At 51.5% G+C, this 17682-nt stretch overlaps 10 protein-coding genes across 10 annotated transcripts; 2 read left to right on the top strand and 8 right to left on the bottom strand.

The window, feature by feature from the left end:
• Positions 1-26: 26 nt before the first annotated feature.
• Positions 27-2256, bottom strand: BCR37DRAFT_378416 (Bromodomain-containing protein). Its single transcript, XM_040869038.1, has one exon. The coding sequence runs from the start codon at positions 2151-2153 to the stop codon at positions 54-56; it is 2100 nt and encodes a 699-aa protein (XP_040726409.1). The 5' UTR covers positions 2154-2256; the 3' UTR covers positions 27-53.
• Positions 2257-2893: 637 nt separating this feature from the next.
• Positions 2894-4598, bottom strand: BCR37DRAFT_265700 (cystathionine beta-lyase-like protein). Its single transcript, XM_040866751.1, has 3 exons — positions 4437-4598; positions 3045-4390; positions 2894-3005 (listed from the first exon to the last, which is right to left on the bottom strand). The coding sequence occupies exon 2, from the start codon at positions 4348-4350 to the stop codon at positions 3106-3108; it is 1245 nt and encodes a 414-aa protein (XP_040726408.1). The 5' UTR covers positions 4351-4390; positions 4437-4598; the 3' UTR covers positions 2894-3005; positions 3045-3105.
• On the bottom strand, positions 4447-8259 carry BCR37DRAFT_345733 (RecF/RecN/SMC protein; the record flags this gene model as incomplete). Its single annotated transcript, XM_040867636.1, has 2 exons — positions 4447-5403; positions 5440-8259. The coding sequence occupies 2 exons, from the start codon at positions 8257-8259 to the stop codon at positions 4447-4449; spliced, it is 3777 nt and encodes a 1258-aa protein (XP_040726407.1).
• Positions 8260-8809: 550 nt separating this feature from the next.
• On the bottom strand, positions 8810-9411 carry BCR37DRAFT_265619 (histone-fold-containing protein). The gene is made up of 2 exons (XM_040866750.1): positions 9268-9411; positions 8810-9225 (listed from the first exon to the last, which is right to left on the bottom strand). Exons 1-2 carry the CDS (start codon positions 9277-9279, stop codon positions 8926-8928), a joined length of 312 nt encoding a protein of 103 aa, XP_040726406.1. The 5' UTR covers positions 9280-9411; the 3' UTR covers positions 8810-8925.
• Positions 9412-9543: 132 nt separating this feature from the next.
• BCR37DRAFT_391969 (uncharacterized protein) lies at positions 9544-10506 on the bottom strand (the record flags this gene model as incomplete). Its single annotated transcript, XM_040871085.1, has 1 exon — positions 9544-10506. The coding sequence occupies one exon, from the start codon at positions 10504-10506 to the stop codon at positions 9544-9546; it is 963 nt and encodes a 320-aa protein (XP_040726405.1).
• A 96-nt stretch (positions 10507-10602) lies between these two features.
• On the top strand, positions 10603-10977 carry BCR37DRAFT_391968 (Prefoldin; the record flags this gene model as incomplete). The annotated part of the gene is made up of 1 exon (XM_040871084.1): positions 10603-10977. The coding sequence occupies one exon, from the start codon at positions 10603-10605 to the stop codon at positions 10975-10977; it is 375 nt and encodes a 124-aa protein (XP_040726404.1).
• A 46-nt stretch (positions 10978-11023) lies between these two features.
• Positions 11024-11818, bottom strand: BCR37DRAFT_386553 (uncharacterized protein; the record flags this gene model as incomplete). The annotated part of the gene is made up of 1 exon (XM_040870451.1): positions 11024-11818. One exon carries the CDS (start codon positions 11816-11818, stop codon positions 11024-11026), a length of 795 nt encoding a protein of 264 aa, XP_040726403.1.
• Positions 11819-12031: 213 nt separating this feature from the next.
• On the bottom strand, positions 12032-12983 carry BCR37DRAFT_378410 (uncharacterized protein). Its single transcript, XM_040869037.1, has one exon. The coding sequence runs from the start codon at positions 12857-12859 to the stop codon at positions 12086-12088; it is 774 nt and encodes a 257-aa protein (XP_040726402.1). The 5' UTR covers positions 12860-12983; the 3' UTR covers positions 12032-12085.
• BCR37DRAFT_378409 (uncharacterized protein) lies at positions 12881-15136 on the bottom strand. The gene has a single exon (XM_040869036.1). The coding sequence runs from the start codon at positions 15118-15120 to the stop codon at positions 12943-12945; it is 2178 nt and encodes a 725-aa protein (XP_040726401.1). The 5' UTR covers positions 15121-15136; the 3' UTR covers positions 12881-12942.
• An 86-nt stretch (positions 15137-15222) lies between these two features.
• Positions 15223-17603, top strand: BCR37DRAFT_366210 (Alpha/Beta hydrolase protein). The gene is made up of 2 exons (XM_040868274.1): positions 15223-15837; positions 15880-17603. The coding sequence occupies exons 1-2, from the start codon at positions 15254-15256 to the stop codon at positions 17186-17188; spliced, it is 1893 nt and encodes a 630-aa protein (XP_040726400.1). The 5' UTR covers positions 15223-15253; the 3' UTR covers positions 17189-17603.
• The last annotated feature ends 79 nt before the right edge of the window (positions 17604-17682 follow it).

Genomic DNA, 17682 nt, shown 5'->3' with positions numbered 1-17682 from the left:
TTTCGGAATTCGCGACTGAACATGAAGGAAGGATGTATATTTGCTACAAAAGACTACTGCTGAGCCTGCTGCTTCAATCGCCAAAGCTCATATGCCAATGAATGCCCCAAGACGCCCTCCTCAGGCAATGCCTTTGCCACTGGATCTACAGGCGGCACCGTGAACCACACAATCTCACCATCTGCATCCCTCAGGAATCGTCGCTTGACGTGCTCTTCCAATGTCAGCTGTGGTCCCTGCGGACTCGTCAATGTCAATGCAGTCGGATGCACACGATTCCCTACACTGACAATCCTAGTAGTACTTTGTACAACGGGTTGTTGCGTTTGTTGCGTTGAAGGTGTCGCTGAGGATGTCCCAGCGCTCGCATAGGGACTCGTATAGCTACCAAGCTGTGAAGTGGGCTGGGCCTGCACATACGGTGATGCATACGTCAACGGCGGTTGCGCTGATCCTGGCATGGGTGAACCACGCGCAGGTGTCCCAGATGTCTTTGAGCTTTGTCGTAACGGCGCTGTTGGACGTCCTAGCGTCTGTTGCGCTGATCCACGTTCTGGGGAAGCTTGTGTGTACGGTACCATCATAGGTCCTTGTTCTTCAATTGGCGGTCCAATATAGACATTGCCAATTTTAGGCGGTGCGCTGCGATTTTGCTGATCAAAAGCTTCTGGCAGAGGTACCATTGGATCGTAGACGTGCTGGTTCTGGTCATTGGGGAGCAAGTAGAGCAAGGATGACGGTTTGCGAGGCAGCGTGATGGGCGCTGGGTAAGGTTCTGCCTCTTCCTTGACTTCCTCATCCCGCACACCTTCAGGGAGACAAGACTTCCAGGACTTGATTTTGGTAAACTTCTTCTCCTCAACATTGTAGCGCGACTCGCAAACAAAGACTTGTAGCTCACGACCTGGTGGGAATTTGGCACGGCTGCGAACATATTTGGTGTAGTATCGTACAAGGCAGGGTCCAACAACATCGTTGAGGGCCTGATCCCGGTAGTGATTGGTTTTGAATACCTCATTGTCGTAGAATAGCCGATCAGAACGATGAATCGTCTGTTCTGGACGAAAAAACCAGCATACATGCAAACCGAAAGACTGATCTGCCTCCACCTGGAAGCACTGGTGAACCTGCGCCACACACGGGACGTCCTTGTCATTAGGATTCGTCACGAGGATCCAGTCGCCAAGCGCATAAGTGTGGCCATTTGACTGAACGCTCTCCAACATTCGCCGACCATTCTTGACGGGCGCTGGCTTCACTGGCTCTTCCTGTACTACAGCCGGTGTTTCAATGATCGGCGGTTCCGGCTTTGGTGGCTTCGGTGGCTCTGGCTGCTTCGTCTCGGCTGCTGTTATCTCCTTAAGCGCTATCAACAGTGTCGATGCAGCTTGATATATCGCAGACCCATCTTCATTGTAAAGCTGAGCATTGCGAAAGATGAGCTCGAGGTCCGCAACAAACGCATCAACTGTCGAGTAGACCTTTTTCTTGATATTCGCCTTGGCTTGCGTCAGACACATGGGATTTTTGACGGTCTGATAGTAATCCGGATACTCTGCCTTGTCTGGTAAGCGTTCAAAGGGCGGCGCCAAAGGTTTGCCTGCACCCCGACAGACTTTGCGTATGCGTTTGATGATGTTGGACATGATGGTCTCTTCGGGGGTTTCCGTATAGGCCGGCCGACCTTTTCTCCGCTTTGCAGATGAAGGACTGCCACTTGCCTCTTCCATCTCTGCATCATCGTCTGAGCCTTGCGAGCCGCCTGGCAATGGACCCAAATCGGGCCGTTCTGCCTCTTCGGAGGTCAACGTCTGTTCTGCCACAAGCTTCTTCATTTCCTCCTCAACTACATCTTCTAGCGCCTCTGCGTCGATATAGATGGGCGAATCGCGTCTGTTGTAGGTCTTTGCATTGTGGAAGATTTGAAAGACATCTTGCTTGAAATCCTGCCAAGACTGATACTTGCTGCGCTTATCCCGTACCATGTCTAGCGCCATGGGTTTCTGGATGACTTGATAGTAGTCGGGGAGCTCTGCACGCGGCGGTAGTTCATGAAAGACGGCTGCACGGTCATTGCCATGCTCGTCTTTTGCCTTGTTAATTTCTTGCAGGATGCGCAAGGATGCAGTGCGATGGGATTTTGTGAAGCCCATCTCTCCCGTGACAGTGCTGCGGCCTGCGTCTGGCGCTGTCAAGGACCTGGCTCCGGTGCTTGGTTGTACTTGTCTCGTCTTGTTTGGCTTCGGGTCGCGTCCAGGAAACAAAATTTCACGTGAAGGGGAAACAGTCAGGAATCAGGATGCTTTGCTTCTCTTGTCTTGCTTCGCTTATGCTGCTTCTACTTGAACAGATGCCCAGAGACTGGTCTGGCTGCAGCTTGTGCTCGAGTCTCGGCTGAGGATGGCTGCCTTGTGCGACAGGCAGCATGTGCTCAGCTTAGGCTCGACGGCAAGTCAGCAATGTGCCAGTGCAGCCATCGTGAACAGGTCGATGGAAGGCCGGTTCTCTATGTGCTCACTTCAATGCCCTTCATAAATGCGAAAGGCTGGAAGCATGATTATCCATGGCAGCCGATATGATGCGAAATACTCAGTTTTGTCACTACCATCGATGGACCTGGCTGTGCTCTGCATGGCCGCGTCTACCTGAGAAGACTTGTTTTGTCTGATCCAGGCTGCTATGGATGTTCTCTTCTTACTTCCAGCCAGCACATAGACCATAGTTAAACCGAGCTAATTGATGATATTGGGTTGTGCGCCATTGCTCTCTGTCGGGATATACCTGTTGCCCGCCTTGGGTCCCTCTGCGACCTTCCACGAATCCTCCGTCATGCCATCACGCGTCCGTCGCTCGTCTTCGGGCTGAGAGTCCTGTCGCGTTTGCTCTGCAAAGTTGCGCTCCTTGTCGTCCTTCAAGCCTGGTGCACCAGACAACGGTCCCTCGGGTCCCGTCTCTGGAAGCACTGCTGAAGCCAATTCGCTTGCCTTTGTCTTGATGCTGTTCATCTGCCATTAGCATCACTCTGTATGCATCAAGAGTACTACAGTTGAATTGGAGGACATGTCGTCTATGAGATGCTCTTGTCTATGTCTATGACGTCTTCTCTCAATCCTGCGTCGGATGGTTGACGCCCTCGGCCTGCGCACCGTGTTGCTCAACATGCTTCACACTCGCCAGGATAGACTGTTCCAAGTCCCAGACCAGATCATCATAGTCCTCAATACCCACACACAACCTAATCAAATCCTCAGGCAACTGACGCTCGCGCCGGACATGCTCCGGGATACTCGCATGTGACATACGGCATGGCATGGAAATGAGCGAGTCACACGATCCAAAAGACACTGTGATGCCAAAGATTTGTGTCCCCGAGACAATTTGCTCAGAGAGGGCAACGCTGCCTGTGGAGAATGACAAGACGGCACCACCCCCTTTGGCAATTCTGCTGTGTATTGCATATTGTGGATGAGAGGCCAGTCCTGGGTAATTGACTTTACACTGTGATTTGAGGAGACGCGGAAGATGCTCCTCGAGCCAGATGGCGAGCTTGCCTGCAGTCTGCATAGCACGCTCTAGACGGATCCCCAATGTCTTGACGCCGCGCATCAATAACCACGCATCAAATGGTGCAATACCACAGCCTGTTGCATTCACAACAAAGAAGAGGCGTTTGTAGAGCGCTTCATCATTCACAGCAATGATGCCAGCCATGACATCGTGATGGCCATTGAGGTACTTGGTTGCAGACTCGTAATGAATATCGCAACCCAACGTAAGCGGCTGCTGCAGCAACGGCGACATGACGGTGTTATCCACCACAACAATCACCTCTGGATTGGCTTTCTTTGCTGCAGCTGCTAAGGCTGGCAAGTCGGCAATCTTGAGTAAGGGGTTTGTCGGCGTTTCCAGGAAGACCATGGTCGTCTTGCTGGAGCAAGCTTGCTGAACTGCCTCTACAGAGGTTGTATCGACATGCCTGACATCGACACCTGCATTCTGCTTCAAATAGCCTAGCAAGCGATTGGTACCGCCATACAAGTCATCGCCAGCAACCACTTGGTCACCTGGCTTCAGCAGCCGTATAATCACATCCATAGCGCCCATTCCGCTATTAATGGCAAGAGTATGCTTTGTCTTGAAGACCTTGCACATATGTGCCTCGAGCTGGGTCCGTGTGGGGTTGCCTGAGCGCGTATAGTCATAGTCGCCCATTTGTGTTGCAGAGACTTGCTTGAAGGTGGCTGATTGATAGAGCGGTGCGACACTGGGCATAAAAGGATCTTGTCTGGAGGGTCCATTGTTGAAGTGGACGAGCTCTGTTGCCAGCGCAAAGGTGCGCTCTTTACCCATTTTGACCGTAGCTATAGATGGTCGACGTAGTTCTGGAGTACTTTAATCAGATAGCATGAAACAACGCAGTCACATACAATACTTACAATACAGATCCTATACAGACGTCGCCACGGTCGCACGATCAGAAGATGCCCGTTCAATTTCCTTGTTCTCCAATGAGATACTGCGCGTCATGTTGCTCGTCTTGTAGATGCCAATGAGCCGAGCAGACAGCTCAAACATATTGTTGCGCAGTGAAATGACAATGAACTGGGCATTCTTGGTGCGGTCACGGATGTAGTTGGCCACGATACTGACGTTGCGAAAGTCCAATGCAGCATCAATCTCATCCATCACATACAGAGGTGTGGGCTTGTAGTGGTGCAGCGCAAAGACGAGCGCAAGGGACGAGAGCGTCTTTTCACCACCAGACAAGTTGGCAATATTTTTCCAGCTCTTCTTCGGTGGCATGACAGAGAAGAGAATACCCTCAGAGAAGGGATCTAGCGAGTCCACCAGCTCGAGTTCAGCATTGCCACCCATGGTGATCATTTGGTACATTTCCTTAAGACGAGCAGAAATGATGCTGAAGCCTTCCATAAACTCCGTTAATCGACGTGTACGCAAATCTTCCACCATGGAACGTGCAGCGTCACGCTCGGAAATGGATTCTGCCAGCATTTGAGATCGCGAGGCATGCTCTTCGCAGCGACTAATGTACTCTTCCAGCACGCCTTGCTCAATTTGCATGTCCTGCGTCGCTTGCTTGAGTTGTTGAATCTCAGCAGTCAGCACAGCCTTGTCGAGTGCCTGCAGCTCATCTGCCGTCAAGTCGTCCAAACTGCCTTGTGCTTCCGTCGCGAAATGATGACTCAGGGGAATCAATGCCAGGCTTGAACGCTTCTCTGTCGCCCAAGCCAACTTTGCAGACGCCTCTTGCAGTCGCTTGGTGTGTTCTTGCAACTTGACTTCAAGTTCCTGCTGCTGCGCAGCAATCTTGTTGCGCTGCTCCGTCTCGAGATCAAGCTCTTGCTTGAGGGCTGCCAGTTCGTCATTGGACGCTTCCATGGTCTGTTGTTAGCTGTATTCAGGAAGACGAAGACTTACGTATTGCAGGTCTTCAATCTGCTTGGCAAGGCCTGCATCGCCTTCCCCGTCGAGTTGTGCCTGTAATTCACTGAGGTCCGTCTCAACACTTGCAAGCTCAGCAGCAGCCTTTTCAGACTGCGAAGAAAAGGTCTTTGACTGCGCAAGGGCTTTCGCTTTGCTCAAATCCAGCGTGTGCAAGCGCTCAGACATGGCTTGAAGTTGATCCTTCAATGACTCAACCTTGCTGCTCTGCGTACGCAACTTGATGCCACCCACCTCCAAAATCTTGTCTTGCAACTGCTTAATGTCGTGTTCGAGGGAAGAAGTCTCTTGAGCCAATTGCTCCATATCAGCCTCCAATGCTTTCACTTGCGCAACCAACGCCTTTTCCCGCTTGGCATCAGCAGGAGACATGCCGGCACTTGCACCTGCAGCAAGCTGCCTGCAGCGCGTCTGCAAATCGCCCTGTCGCGTCAACAACGATGCTTCCTCAATCGCTCGTTTCTGTCGCTCAAGCTGCAACTTTGGTAATGCCTGCAAGTACCCCGCTACACGCAACTCTGCTTGTGCCAAATCAGCAGCGACTTGCTCAAACGACACCAAGCATGCTTGCTGCTCCTTTTCAAGTTTCGCAACACCCGCTGCAGATTCTGAAGAAGCGACGAATTGTGATGCCATACCACCTTTTGCCACACGCTGGCCACCACCTGTCATGGTACCAGACTTGTCAATCGATTGACCATCCAAGGTAACAACTCGCCAACGCTGTTTACCACCATACGCAAGACGATTTGCTTGTTCGAGTGATTCAGCAACGAGTGTGTTTTGCAAAACTGAGTAGAAGGCTGGAGCAAAGCGCGCGTCGCGTGGTTGAACAAGGTCAAATAGTCGTGGGACATTCTCAGGCGTTTGAATGGCCTGAAGATCGCGACTTGGCAAGCGATCCAGTAGAATGAACATGGCACGACCCAGATTGTTACGTCTGAGATGGTCAATACAGGCTTGTCCTGCATCCACAGACTGAACAACGATATTCTCAAGCTGTGGACAAGCGGTAGAGATGGCAACATCGTACTTGCTTGCAATTTTGCCCAAATCGCCAAGACGGCCGTGGAAACCCTCAATCCTCCCAGACTCACTGAGTTTTGTGAGGCCAGCAAGGACATTGCTTTGAGAAGTGCTCGCAGCGAGGTTAGAGCGCGCTTCGTCAGACTTTTGCCGTGCGGAAGCCAATTGATTCTTTGCTTGAGCTTCCTGCTGCTGCAAGGCAGCCACTTGCTTTTGACCTGTAGCAAGCTCCTTTTCAATGCATGCAATTTCCTTTTGCAGTGCTTTGGTATCGCACGCAGCAAGCTGTTGCGTCACCTCTTCCAGCAATGTCTGTGCTTCTTCTGCTTCTCGCTCAACAGCAGCAGCCTTGTCAAGCAACATCTGCCGTTCAGACTGGCATAATGCCAAGGCACTCTTTTTCGTTTGCATTTGCACATCCCAAGGCTGTTTTTCACGCTGCTTGGCTTCAATCTGATCAGCGTAGACTTGTGTCTTGTCAGAGAGGGCTGCACGAATCTTGGCCAACTCAGCAGATTCGAAGACAAGGGATGTATCGAGAGTATTGACTTGAGCGGTCAATTTCGCAGCTTCCTCTTCAGCTTGTTCAATGGTCCGGGTAGATTCTCGAAGTGCTTGTTCGGCAACGGTAGCTTGCTTGGCGAGTTTCTTTTGTTTTGCGGAGAGGTGCTTGATGCGTTCTTGAACCTTGACCTGTGATTCTTGTGTAGCATTTTGCTCCTTCACCAACACGGCAAGTTGTTTCTTGAGTGTCTCGTGGTGCTTAGACTTGCTAGCGAATGACTTCTTGAGGGTATCTGCTGTTTCGAGACCAGCGGCATGCGATAACGCCTCAAGCGCTTGTTTTGCTTCTCCCTGCATCTGCTGCGTCATGGCCATTTGCTCTGTACATTGCGCAGCTTGAAGCTGATAAAGCATAGATTGCTTAACAGCCAGTGCATTCTCCTGTTGGATTTGGGATACAGCAATGTCCTTCTTCCCCTCCAACCGCTCCTTTTCCTGAGTCACGCGCGCCACTCGAGCATGCTGCTCCGTGACCACTTCATTGAGTGCTTCTGTTCGTTGTAAAGCACCTTCAATAGGAGACTTGTAGCGTGATGTGCCAATAATATCCTCAAGGTACTCAAGCAGCCCATCATCATGCTCCGTTGCCGCTTTCGGTCGCATCTGAGCAATCGATTCCACTTCACCTTGTAGAATCAGAAACCGCTTGTGATCGAGATCAATGCCGCTGTTCTTGAGGAGTGTGGTGACTTCTGTGAAGGAGGAATCTTTGCCATTGATGGTGTACTTGCTCGCATTGGACTTGTATGCTTTGCGAGCCACGACGATTTTCGAGTCTGGCACGACGCGATAGTCTTCTGGATCCTGCACATCATCATAAATCGTCTCAAAATGAACCTCCACTGAACAAAACTCCAAATTTGGGTGCGCAGCAGAATGATGGATAAGTGCGGAAATCTTGCCTTGACGCATCTTTGCGGCGCGAAAACCAAACACAAAGAGCAGTGAGTCAATGACATTGCTCTTGCCAGAACCATTCGGCCCAACCACTGCACTGAATGATTTGTGAAAGGGACCAATCTTTTGAGTACCAGCATAGGATTTGAAGTTTACGAGGACGAGTTTTGCAATGACGATGCGAGTGGCTGGGCCTTCTTGGATGGGAGCGGCAATGTGCATAGTTTCTGCATGGAGTGGTGGGACATTCAACTGCTCCATAGACAACCGTGCCGCTCGAATGGCTTTTTGCGTTTCAAGGGGAGCCATGGGTGCCGGCATGACACTCGCTGGGGGTGGCATGGGTAACGACAATGTCTCTTCAACAGCCACCTCAGCCGGCTCGTCATTCTCTTTCCCAGCATGCATCTGGAAGCCTTCTTTTACCAGACTCACGCGTCGTGTTTTGCTTGGCACCCGACGTGTCACCGAGGGCGTCTGGATCGTCGACTCAGAAAGCGGTGCACGTCGCTTCGGCGTTTTCGTAGCCGGTGCAGCAGAACGCGTGACTGAGCGGGCACGCGTTGTTCGTGTTGATGCGGGTGTTTCGGTTCCATCGAAGGATGTGCGTGACGCGACTTGTTTACGTGATTTTGTGGAAGGGCGTGGCGTGGGCATGTCGTCTGCTTCGGAGCTACTGGATGCTGACTCGACGACTGCGCGCCGGGCTGCGCGACGGGCTGGGCGAGCTGACATGGTGGTGTGCTGGTGTGGTGGTGTGGTGTGTTGTTGTTTTGTTCTTCAAATTTCGCGAAAAAAAGAAAGAAGCGGCACAACAAGCAGTGAATAGAGTAGTAGATATTAGATGACAAGACTAGTAAAGATCAAGGGAGAAGGAAAGACAAGAGTACAGACAATGGATTGGTTTCAGGGTATGACTGTGTGTATGTACAAGGCCCAAAAAGATAAAGCCATAGACTTCGTTGAAGGGGTTGTTTAACCACCGAATCCGTAGATGGTGCGGCCCTGCCTCTTCAAGGCATAGACAACATCGAGCGAGGTGACGGTCTTGCGCTTGGCGTGCTCAGTGTAGGTGACTGCATCACGAATGACACCCTCGAGGAAGGTCTTGAGGACACCGCGTGTCTCCTCGTAGATGAGACCGGAGATACGCTTGACACCGCCACGACGAGCGAGACGACGGATTGCAGGCTTGGTGATACCCTGGATGTTGTCACGCAGAATTTTGCGGTGACGCTTTGCTCCTCCCTTGCCCAATCCTTTTCCTCCTTTTCCCTGGGTGTGTTAGTGTGTGTGCATGAGATCGGGTAGTCTTACGCGTCCAGACATGTTTAGTTGATTTGATGGATGAGTTGGTGGTGGGCGTCCCTTCCCTTTATGCTTTGTGGGCGCGCGTTTCCATCAGCGTCTGTGTTTGTTGACAAGTGCGCGTCCTTTGTTTTTATTCTGTGGGCGGATTCTTGACTTTGTTTTCTTTCTTCTGATGCTTTTGTGGACTCAGACTCAGGAAATTGACTTCTTCTGACTTCTTCATGGACTGACTATTGACTACTAGCATCATTCATGATCATTGCCTGTCTTATAGCATCTCCATCAAGCACCCGTAGACCTCACAAGCAAGACACACCGCCGTACGCCCTGCTCCACCTCATACACACTCTCACATACCAACCCATGTCCAGCACATCCCTCCATGAACGCCCTGATACCGCCGCCCACGCCAAAGTACACATGCTTCGCTGCAATCCGTCCCTCACCCCGTCCACCCTCCAACAAGCCTTGAAGCAGTCTCAAGAATGCAAGTAACGCGCTCGGCGCATAGATCGTCTCGCTTGCCAAGACACACACAGGCGATACCGGTTGCAGCAAGTCTAGCATCGCAGGCGACCACGCACCCGTCATGCCATCGACTTGAATACCCAGTGCTGACAACCCTCTCTGGAACTGAGCGACTTGCTCATCAGAGACTTGTACTTCACCCTCTTTCTCAAACGCAGATGGATTCTGCCGCCGTAGCCAGACGAGAAAGAGATTGGGTATCGTAGCAAGTTGCAGCACCGATAAGTTATAATCCTGCACAGTCAAGCGCATCGCATACTTCTGCTCAAGCGCTGCATCCAACAAACACAGCGTAGGTAGAGCAGTGCCACAACCAAGCTCAATCGCATGCGCTGGTAGCTGTCCAGGCACCTGCTCAGCAAGATCCAAGCTACACTCCCATGTCTTGAAACCACCTTCATAGAGTCCATGGATAACATCGTCTTTCGCCATATACGCCATTGCCTCTTCTGCAGCGCTATCCGCAATTGCTGCATCACCGGACATGAGCTGATGCTTGATATCCCATAACTCGCGACGCGGAATTAATCGACCGCCGAGCGTCAGCGTGCTGTATGCCAGTGTCCGTGGTAATGCTGCAACCAGGTCAGCGAGTGTATGACGCTGTGCAGGAATCAACGAGACGGTCTGGTCTGCATCGTGTCCCTGCTCAAGCCTGGCTGTTTCAGACTCTGCCTCGTCATAGTCATCTCCGCTGAAGCCAAAGGAAAAGGACATGCATCCAGGTTTGTGCGTTGCTGGTCGAGTTCTTTCAATTTCAAATTTCACCTCTACAGAGTCTACACATCTACCGTTGCTATGAGCGCTAATACTATGGCAGAGACTCAGCATGCCCTTCAACGGCTCTCGAATGACTACCGCACCCTCCAAGGCCAACTACAAGACAAAATCACCGGCCGGCAAACACTCGAATCCCAAGTCGCAGAAAACAGATCAGTCCTTGCAGAACTCAGTAAAGCAACCTCAAACAACACCGTCTACAAGCTCATTGGACCGGTCCTCATGCCGCAAGACTTGCAAGAAGCAAAACAAAATGTTGCGCGTCGTATTGAGTTGTTGCAGCAGGAACTGGATAAAGCAGAGTTGACCATTCGCACCGTACAGGAACAGCAGAATAGCGTACGGCTGTCCATCATCAAGTTGCAGCAGGAGAGTGAAGGAGCTCCTGGTCAAGCAGTGAGTGCTTAATCTTTGGCTCTATGATGGAAATGTACAATGTGAAGAAAAAGTGACATCAAGATTTGCTGAACCAGCTAAAACTCAATCTGCGTCGTCGTTTCGCAGGTGCTGTTGTCGTACTCGACCGACTCGCCTCTTCATCAGCCAGCGCAACCACACGCGGTACGGCAATCGTACTGGCCAAATCAGTCGGTATGGTCTCTGCAAACTCAAACTCAAATTCTGAGCGCGTTGGCACTACCTGTGCAGCAGCTGCTGTTGCTGCCTGTTGTCCGCGTTTCTGCACAAATGGTACCGTCACGGCTCGTCTACCATGCGCCTCATGTCGTGCTGGGGCAGGTGGCGGTACGACGGCCCTCGCAGCGGCTGTCGCATCACCTGGTCGTGCCATACGTCCATCTGATCCAATCGACCCATTGCGTCGTGCGAGATGTGTGGATGAGCGTGCTGCATAATGCATTCCATTTCCACCATTCGGTGCAGCTCTGTAGAATCCTAAGGAAGACTCTGATCGTCGTGCTGCAGACCAGGTATTGGCTTCTCGTTGTTGTTGCTGTTGACGCGATGCGCTTTGTACAGCAGCCGCTGCTGCAGCAACAGCATACTGATTTGGTTTTGTAGCAGCAGCAGCAGTAGCTGAATGTGCATCACCGCCATAACTCGGTGCTGCGGCCGGTTGGTCGTAGCTCGGTGGTAATCTGAGTGGATGCAGTGATTCGGAATACATGGCTTGTGGAATAGGCGCTTGATCAGGCGTGTGCGTCAGCATCTGGAAGGAAAAACTGCGAGTCTTGTGGATGGGCTTGATGCGCCGTGCAGCGGGAGTCGGCGATGTCGGAGAAGGTGACATGATGTGTGGCTACTCTATCAAGCCCCCTTATTTTTGGGACTATCGTCGGCCTGTCAGTGGTCCTGATGAAAGCGCCTTGACTGCTCTCCTTGAATGCTCTGGGCCCTTTGCTCCTGAGACAGCGCCTGTCCCTGCGTCCTGTGTCGGCTCTTGCTGCGTGTGGTTGCACTTTCGGGGATTTTTCGCTGGACAGGAATAGAAGGATTAGTGCAGGACATCCTAGACATAGTTATGAGTATATATGAGTGTATAGAGGTGTGTAGACTGCTACGGCCCATCGACTGGCCACGCCGGTTGCAGGGCCTCGCTATACTGCAGCAGGCTACTCAGATCATACGCAGGCAGCGCATCAAATGGACTCCGCAGGAAACAGTGCAGCTCATGCAGCAACCGGTCGCCATCCGCCCTCCCCATCAAGTCGCCCACCAGCTTGCTCGCTCCGGCAGACTGGATGTCGAGCTGCGGCAGTACACCATTCATGATGTAGTCGCGTATAAACGCCCAATCATCCTGTAGGTACGGAAAGCACTGCAGCTCTCGCCGTAGAAACAAACCCGCTTTCCGTTGCAGGCTAGCACTGCGTTTATACTCTGCTGCACCAAATGACTTGAACCGCGTCGCTGGATTAGCACCCACATAGAGCGCACTTAACTGATGCGCATAGACATAGCGACGCCGCTGTAAGGCCACCTCTGCTTGCCGCTCAAGGAACAGCGCCCGTGGATCCTGTTCGCGCTCATGCACCATCTCCCGCCGCTGTCTGCTGAAGCGCATGCACTGTTCCTTCCGGCGTTTTGGCGCAGGCACTTGTCGATGAATTGTGCCATGCCTCCGGTACGAGACATGTTCGATGGGTGTTTTGCAGAGGGGACAGGTCGCTCCTTGTTCGGTCCATCGCAAGATGCAGTCTGTGTCGAACCCGTGGTTGCAAGGTTGACAAAGTGCTAGTGAGGTGACGGGTTCAAGACAGATGGAGCATGTCTCTATCTCATACGCGACACGTTTCCGCTTGGCCCTTGTCGGTAGACACTCCGCTACCATGCGTATACGCTACTAACACTAGTGTGTCTGAGTATGCTCAAGCTGCTCGTGGCGAATGTCTAAATACTTCAGATGGATTTCAACTATGCCGCAAGGTAATGCGCTTCTCTCGGATAGATGCGCTTGTATAGCGGCATCAGCACCGTATCCAGACCTTGGATCTGCTTATCCCATGTCGTCTTCATATACCCGTGCGTCCCCAACGCCTCCTTGATGAAGCCCACGCGGCCATATTTGCTAAACAGCTGGATAGCCTTGAAGAAGCGGATATCCTCACGATTGTGGAACATGTAGCGCACCGTCACCAGTCGCTTGTGAATCTTGTAGGGCACTCCAGATAGCAAGATTCGCTTGATGGTGAGGCGACCGTGATCAACACCGACAAATGAACCAGTACCAACTAGCTCGAGTGTGCTGTTATTGGCGCCAAGGGTGCGTTTAAAGTAGAGCACTGGCGCGCCCTTTTCCATGATCGCAGGACCGGCCACAGTCGCATACGACAATCTTCCTGGTTGCACAAATCGCTCAAACCTCACCAGGCCATTGCGCGTCTTCGCAATAGCTTGGGAATAAATGGGTTGCGCCACGAATCGACGATGCGCACATTGAATGACAATCTCCTCTTTTGACTTGAGTGGCTCTGCGCCCGGCTCAAGCTGGATGGTAAAGTTGTTAATGGCGCGAGATTGCTCGTGTTCGCGATTTGCCCAAAGGACGAGATGCTTCAGATCTTGCACATGCGCAGGAACTTCCTTGAGGTAGACTTTGACGCGCGTGCCCATAGGCACACCCGCATGACTCTTGAGAATACGATTGCGCGTACTCTTGTAAGATCCAAACTTGGCGATACCAGAATACCATGCTGGTGTATTGCCATCAATTTCATCAGGATCCCATTCACTCTGATGAAAATCTTTGAGTCCACGATACTTTCTGAAGCGATCCCGCGCATTGATGCTCGGGTCGAAGTCCACTTCATCTGGAAATTCCTTATCGTCCTTGACCTGTGCGCGATAGGATGCGAGTTGCCGAGCTTCCTCTTCGACAGAGAGCTCCTCGTGTGGCTCTTCTGCTTGTGTAGGTGCATAAGTGCTGGCCACATCACTCATACGGTCGTCCTCGAGCTCTTCCACTTCTTCATCAGAAACATCTTCGGCATTGGCGGCCTCATCCACAATCCAAGAAGCTTGGTACTTGCTCGTTCCTTTTGGCACACGTTTCACCACAGGAATCTCCTCTTCCTCTGAATCGACATAGTAGTGATTGTCGAGACGCACACCCTTGCGCGGCTCCTCAGCAAACGGCGTTTCCTCCTCCATCTCAAACTCTTGCGTCATGCTGTCAGCCTTGTCGGAGCGAACACCCAAGACTTGCTCTGCATCAACATCCGTGATGCGGTCCACCTCAAAATCGCCCAACCCAGGGATATGTATTAGTCGGTCAGCATCGAGATTATTGCCACGCACGATACCTTCCACGCAGAATCCGTTGGTGTACGTCACAGCAGACGGTACAATGTATGAACGTGCAAGTCGCCATGTAGGTGAGTCGGGTAAACTGTTGCATATCGCACCCAAAAATTTGCTCACCTCTGCAGAAGCATCCAGGCTGAATGGTCCATACTCAGTCGGGAAGAGTGTTTGCATGTCTGCCTCCCAGACTTTCCGCGATTCTTGTGCAGCCTTGTCATTGTCGAGTTGTTGGAGTACTGTAAAATGTGACGGAATGCCCTGTGACTGTAGCGCACGCAGTGTCCTCTGAGCTTGTGAATTCTCGCCGAGTGCTTCGTAACCTGCAGCAACAAAGATGCAGTAGTCTGCTACTGCCACAATGTTGAGTACATCTTGTAGCTCACCGCCCGCATGCACAAATTGAAGTCGCTGCTTAAAGTTCTTGACGTGTACTTCTGTCGTTGGATGCGTGCTTGGAGGCAGTTCTAGATGCGCCTCGAGCGCATGGACCAAGGCCAGTGTATCCGCATCGGCATTCAATGGAATCAACGCAACGATACGAGGCGCTCTGCTCCGACCGTCTCCAAAAAACGCCGATTGCTGCTTCAATGCAGTCTTCTTGTTTTGCTGAATCTGCTTGGCGAGGTTCTTGCGATCTGCTTTCGAGTGTGTCTTTTGCACTAGGCCAGGTGCCTTTTCTGGCTGGATCTTGCCTTTTGCAATATCTTTTTGTGTGCGGCTAGAAGCATGGCCTGTGCCTTTAAAGGCCTTGTGCTTCTGCTTCGTGGTTGGCCTGTGCGAATGTGCCATGGCCCGTGTGTTGATCTTGGTGATCTTGCGATTGCTGCTTGTCGCCTTTTTTTCGTGAAATAGTCGCAAGTGGCGTGGGACTTCCACCAGCTACAGGGCTACACCACCTTGAGCCTCGTATCACCAATACTGCATGCTCAGACAAGCTACTAGAATGGTCACAACAGCTGCGTACGGCAAATGGAAGTCTCCCATAAGTATCGATCTTCTCACTGGATCAGCTGTCTCCGTCTCTGAGATCAAAGCTCATAAGCAAGACCTCTACTACCTCGAGTCGCGTCCCTATGAAAAGGGCAGGACTGTGCTCTGCAAGCTTTCTGGAGAGACGAGTGTCGATCTAGTTGAAAAGGATGTCAATGTACGTACTCGCGTTCACGAGTATGGTGGTGCGCCGTTCGCCATTAGCCCAGATGGGCAGATTGTTTACTCCAATTTCGCAGACAATCGGCTCTACGTGCTCTCAGATGGTCAAGCGAAGCCATTAACGGCTGTAGATGCGGTGCGTCGTTTTGCTCGATTTGAATTCCATCCTACCAAGCCATTGCTGGTGGCAGTCTGCGAGGACCACACCAAGCCCGAGCCTAGCCAGGTTGAGACATATCTTGTAACAGTCGACCTCGACAATGGAAAGATTGACAAGATTTCGGGTGGGTCAGACTTTTACAGCGATCCAAGCTTCAGCCCTGACGGCAAGACGCTTGTCTGGCGAGAATGGCAGTAAGTGGTTACTTCCGAAGTTTAAAAGTGTTCTAACTATAGACACACTGAAATGCCCTGGACGCAGTCGAATTTGTACGTGGCATCTTTTTCCGACATGAAGAAGAAATTGCTGCTAGGAGGGCAAGGTGCTGTGACACAGCCTCGCTTCATCGGCGACACACTTGTGTTTAGCTCAGACAAGACGGGCTTCCAGCAGCTATACAAGTCGTCTCCTCCCTACGAAGCATACACCGCTCTGACGGACGAGATCAAAGGCGACTTTGCAGGACCAGACTGGGTCTTTGGCAACACATCTTTTTGTGCTTTTGGAGAGTGTGTTCTCGCTGCTCACGGTGATGAGTCTGCCAAGCAAGCGTTGTCCCACATACAGGTGGACGGCAAGCGGACGTTGATTGAGCATTCATTTCTAACGATTGATGCACTTCAAACCATCGGCGAGACCATATACTGCATTGGATCAACTAAGGAAGCCAAGGGCATCTTTGCATTTACAAAAGAGGGCGCAAAATCGCCAAAGCTGGTCAAGTCAACCTTGAGCGTCAATATTGACAGTGCATACTTGTCGCTCGCTCAGCCCATCTCATGTCCATCAGGCGACCGTATGACACACGGCTGGTACTACCCGCCTACATCACCAGACTATTATGCTCCAGAGGGAACGCTGCCACCGTTGTTGATGCGCATTCATGGCGGTCCCACCAGCAGCTCGCCACCTGAAACGAACCTCCAAATTTCATACTGGACATCGCGTGGATATGCCTTCTTCAATCTCAACTACGCTGGCTCAACAGGCCATGGCCGTGCCTACATGCAATTGCTCGATAAGCAATGGGGTGTTGTCGATTCAGAAGATGCCATCAACGCTGCGCAATACTTGGCAAATGAGAAGCTTGCTGATTCGAGCAAACTGGCAATCGACGGTGGCTCAGCTGGTGGATTCACAGTACTCAACGTCTTGTGCAAGAGTCAAGTCTTTGCGGCAGGTGTATCTAGGTACGGTGTCTGTGAAGTGAGTGCTCTCGCCTTGGACACGCACAAATTCGAATCGCAATACCTCTTCAACCTGCTCGGCGGCACACCGGATGAAATTCCAGAGATTTACAAGGAGCGATCAGCGCTCTATCATGCCGGCAACATTAAGTCGCCTGTCTTGGTCCAGCAAGGTACTGAAGATCGTGTTGTTCCGCTCAATCAAGCCAAGTTGATGGTGGAAGCCATTCAAAAGAATGGTGGAATCTGCGAGCTACAGGTCTTCGAGGGCGAGGGCCACGGCTTCAGGGGAAAAGATGCTCAGCAGGCTTCATTGGAGAGACAGACGCTCTTTTTGGAAAAGTACCTGAAATTGTGATTGCGTCCTTGTGTGCAACGAGCCTTCCAGCTTTCTGGAATGCAAGCCCTCGAGGTCTCATCTTCCACTTTCTTCACATCGCTCCGAGCGAATGATACGTAGACGCTGACATCGAAGTTTTCCCTTTCTGTTCACCACAGGAAGTGAACTGCAAAAGAAAACGATGCAAAGGCTGAGCCAGTCGCACTTAGCCGGATATTGCCAGTCCTAGATCTTGACCGCCGCTCATCGCGCTAGACTTGCAACACAGCGGTAGTCTGCCTCCAACTGTAGCTGCGATATCAACAAAAGAGGAATACGCAGAGTAGTCCAAAATACATTTATGTATGAATGCTCCAGAACTTGATTTGATTTGGTTCCAAGATGCTTTTTCAATGAAGAGAAGAACGATTGCCGCGGAGATATTGAGCACCGCAGTAGAAGCAGTTGGTGATAGTATTTAACCGTATAAGACCAACCACAGTTCTCCAGTTTCCAAATTGCTCATGACTGTG

Source organism: Protomyces lactucae-debilis (assembly GCF_002105105.1).
Source record: "Protomyces lactucae-debilis strain 12-1054 chromosome Unknown BCR37scaffold_6, whole genome shotgun sequence".
In the NCBI taxonomy this organism is placed as follows: Eukaryota; Fungi; Ascomycota; class Taphrinomycetes; order Taphrinales; family Protomycetaceae; genus Protomyces; species Protomyces lactucae-debilis.
The sequence above is the reverse complement of the archived record's forward strand: the minus strand, read 5'-3'. Positions and strand labels throughout refer to the sequence as shown.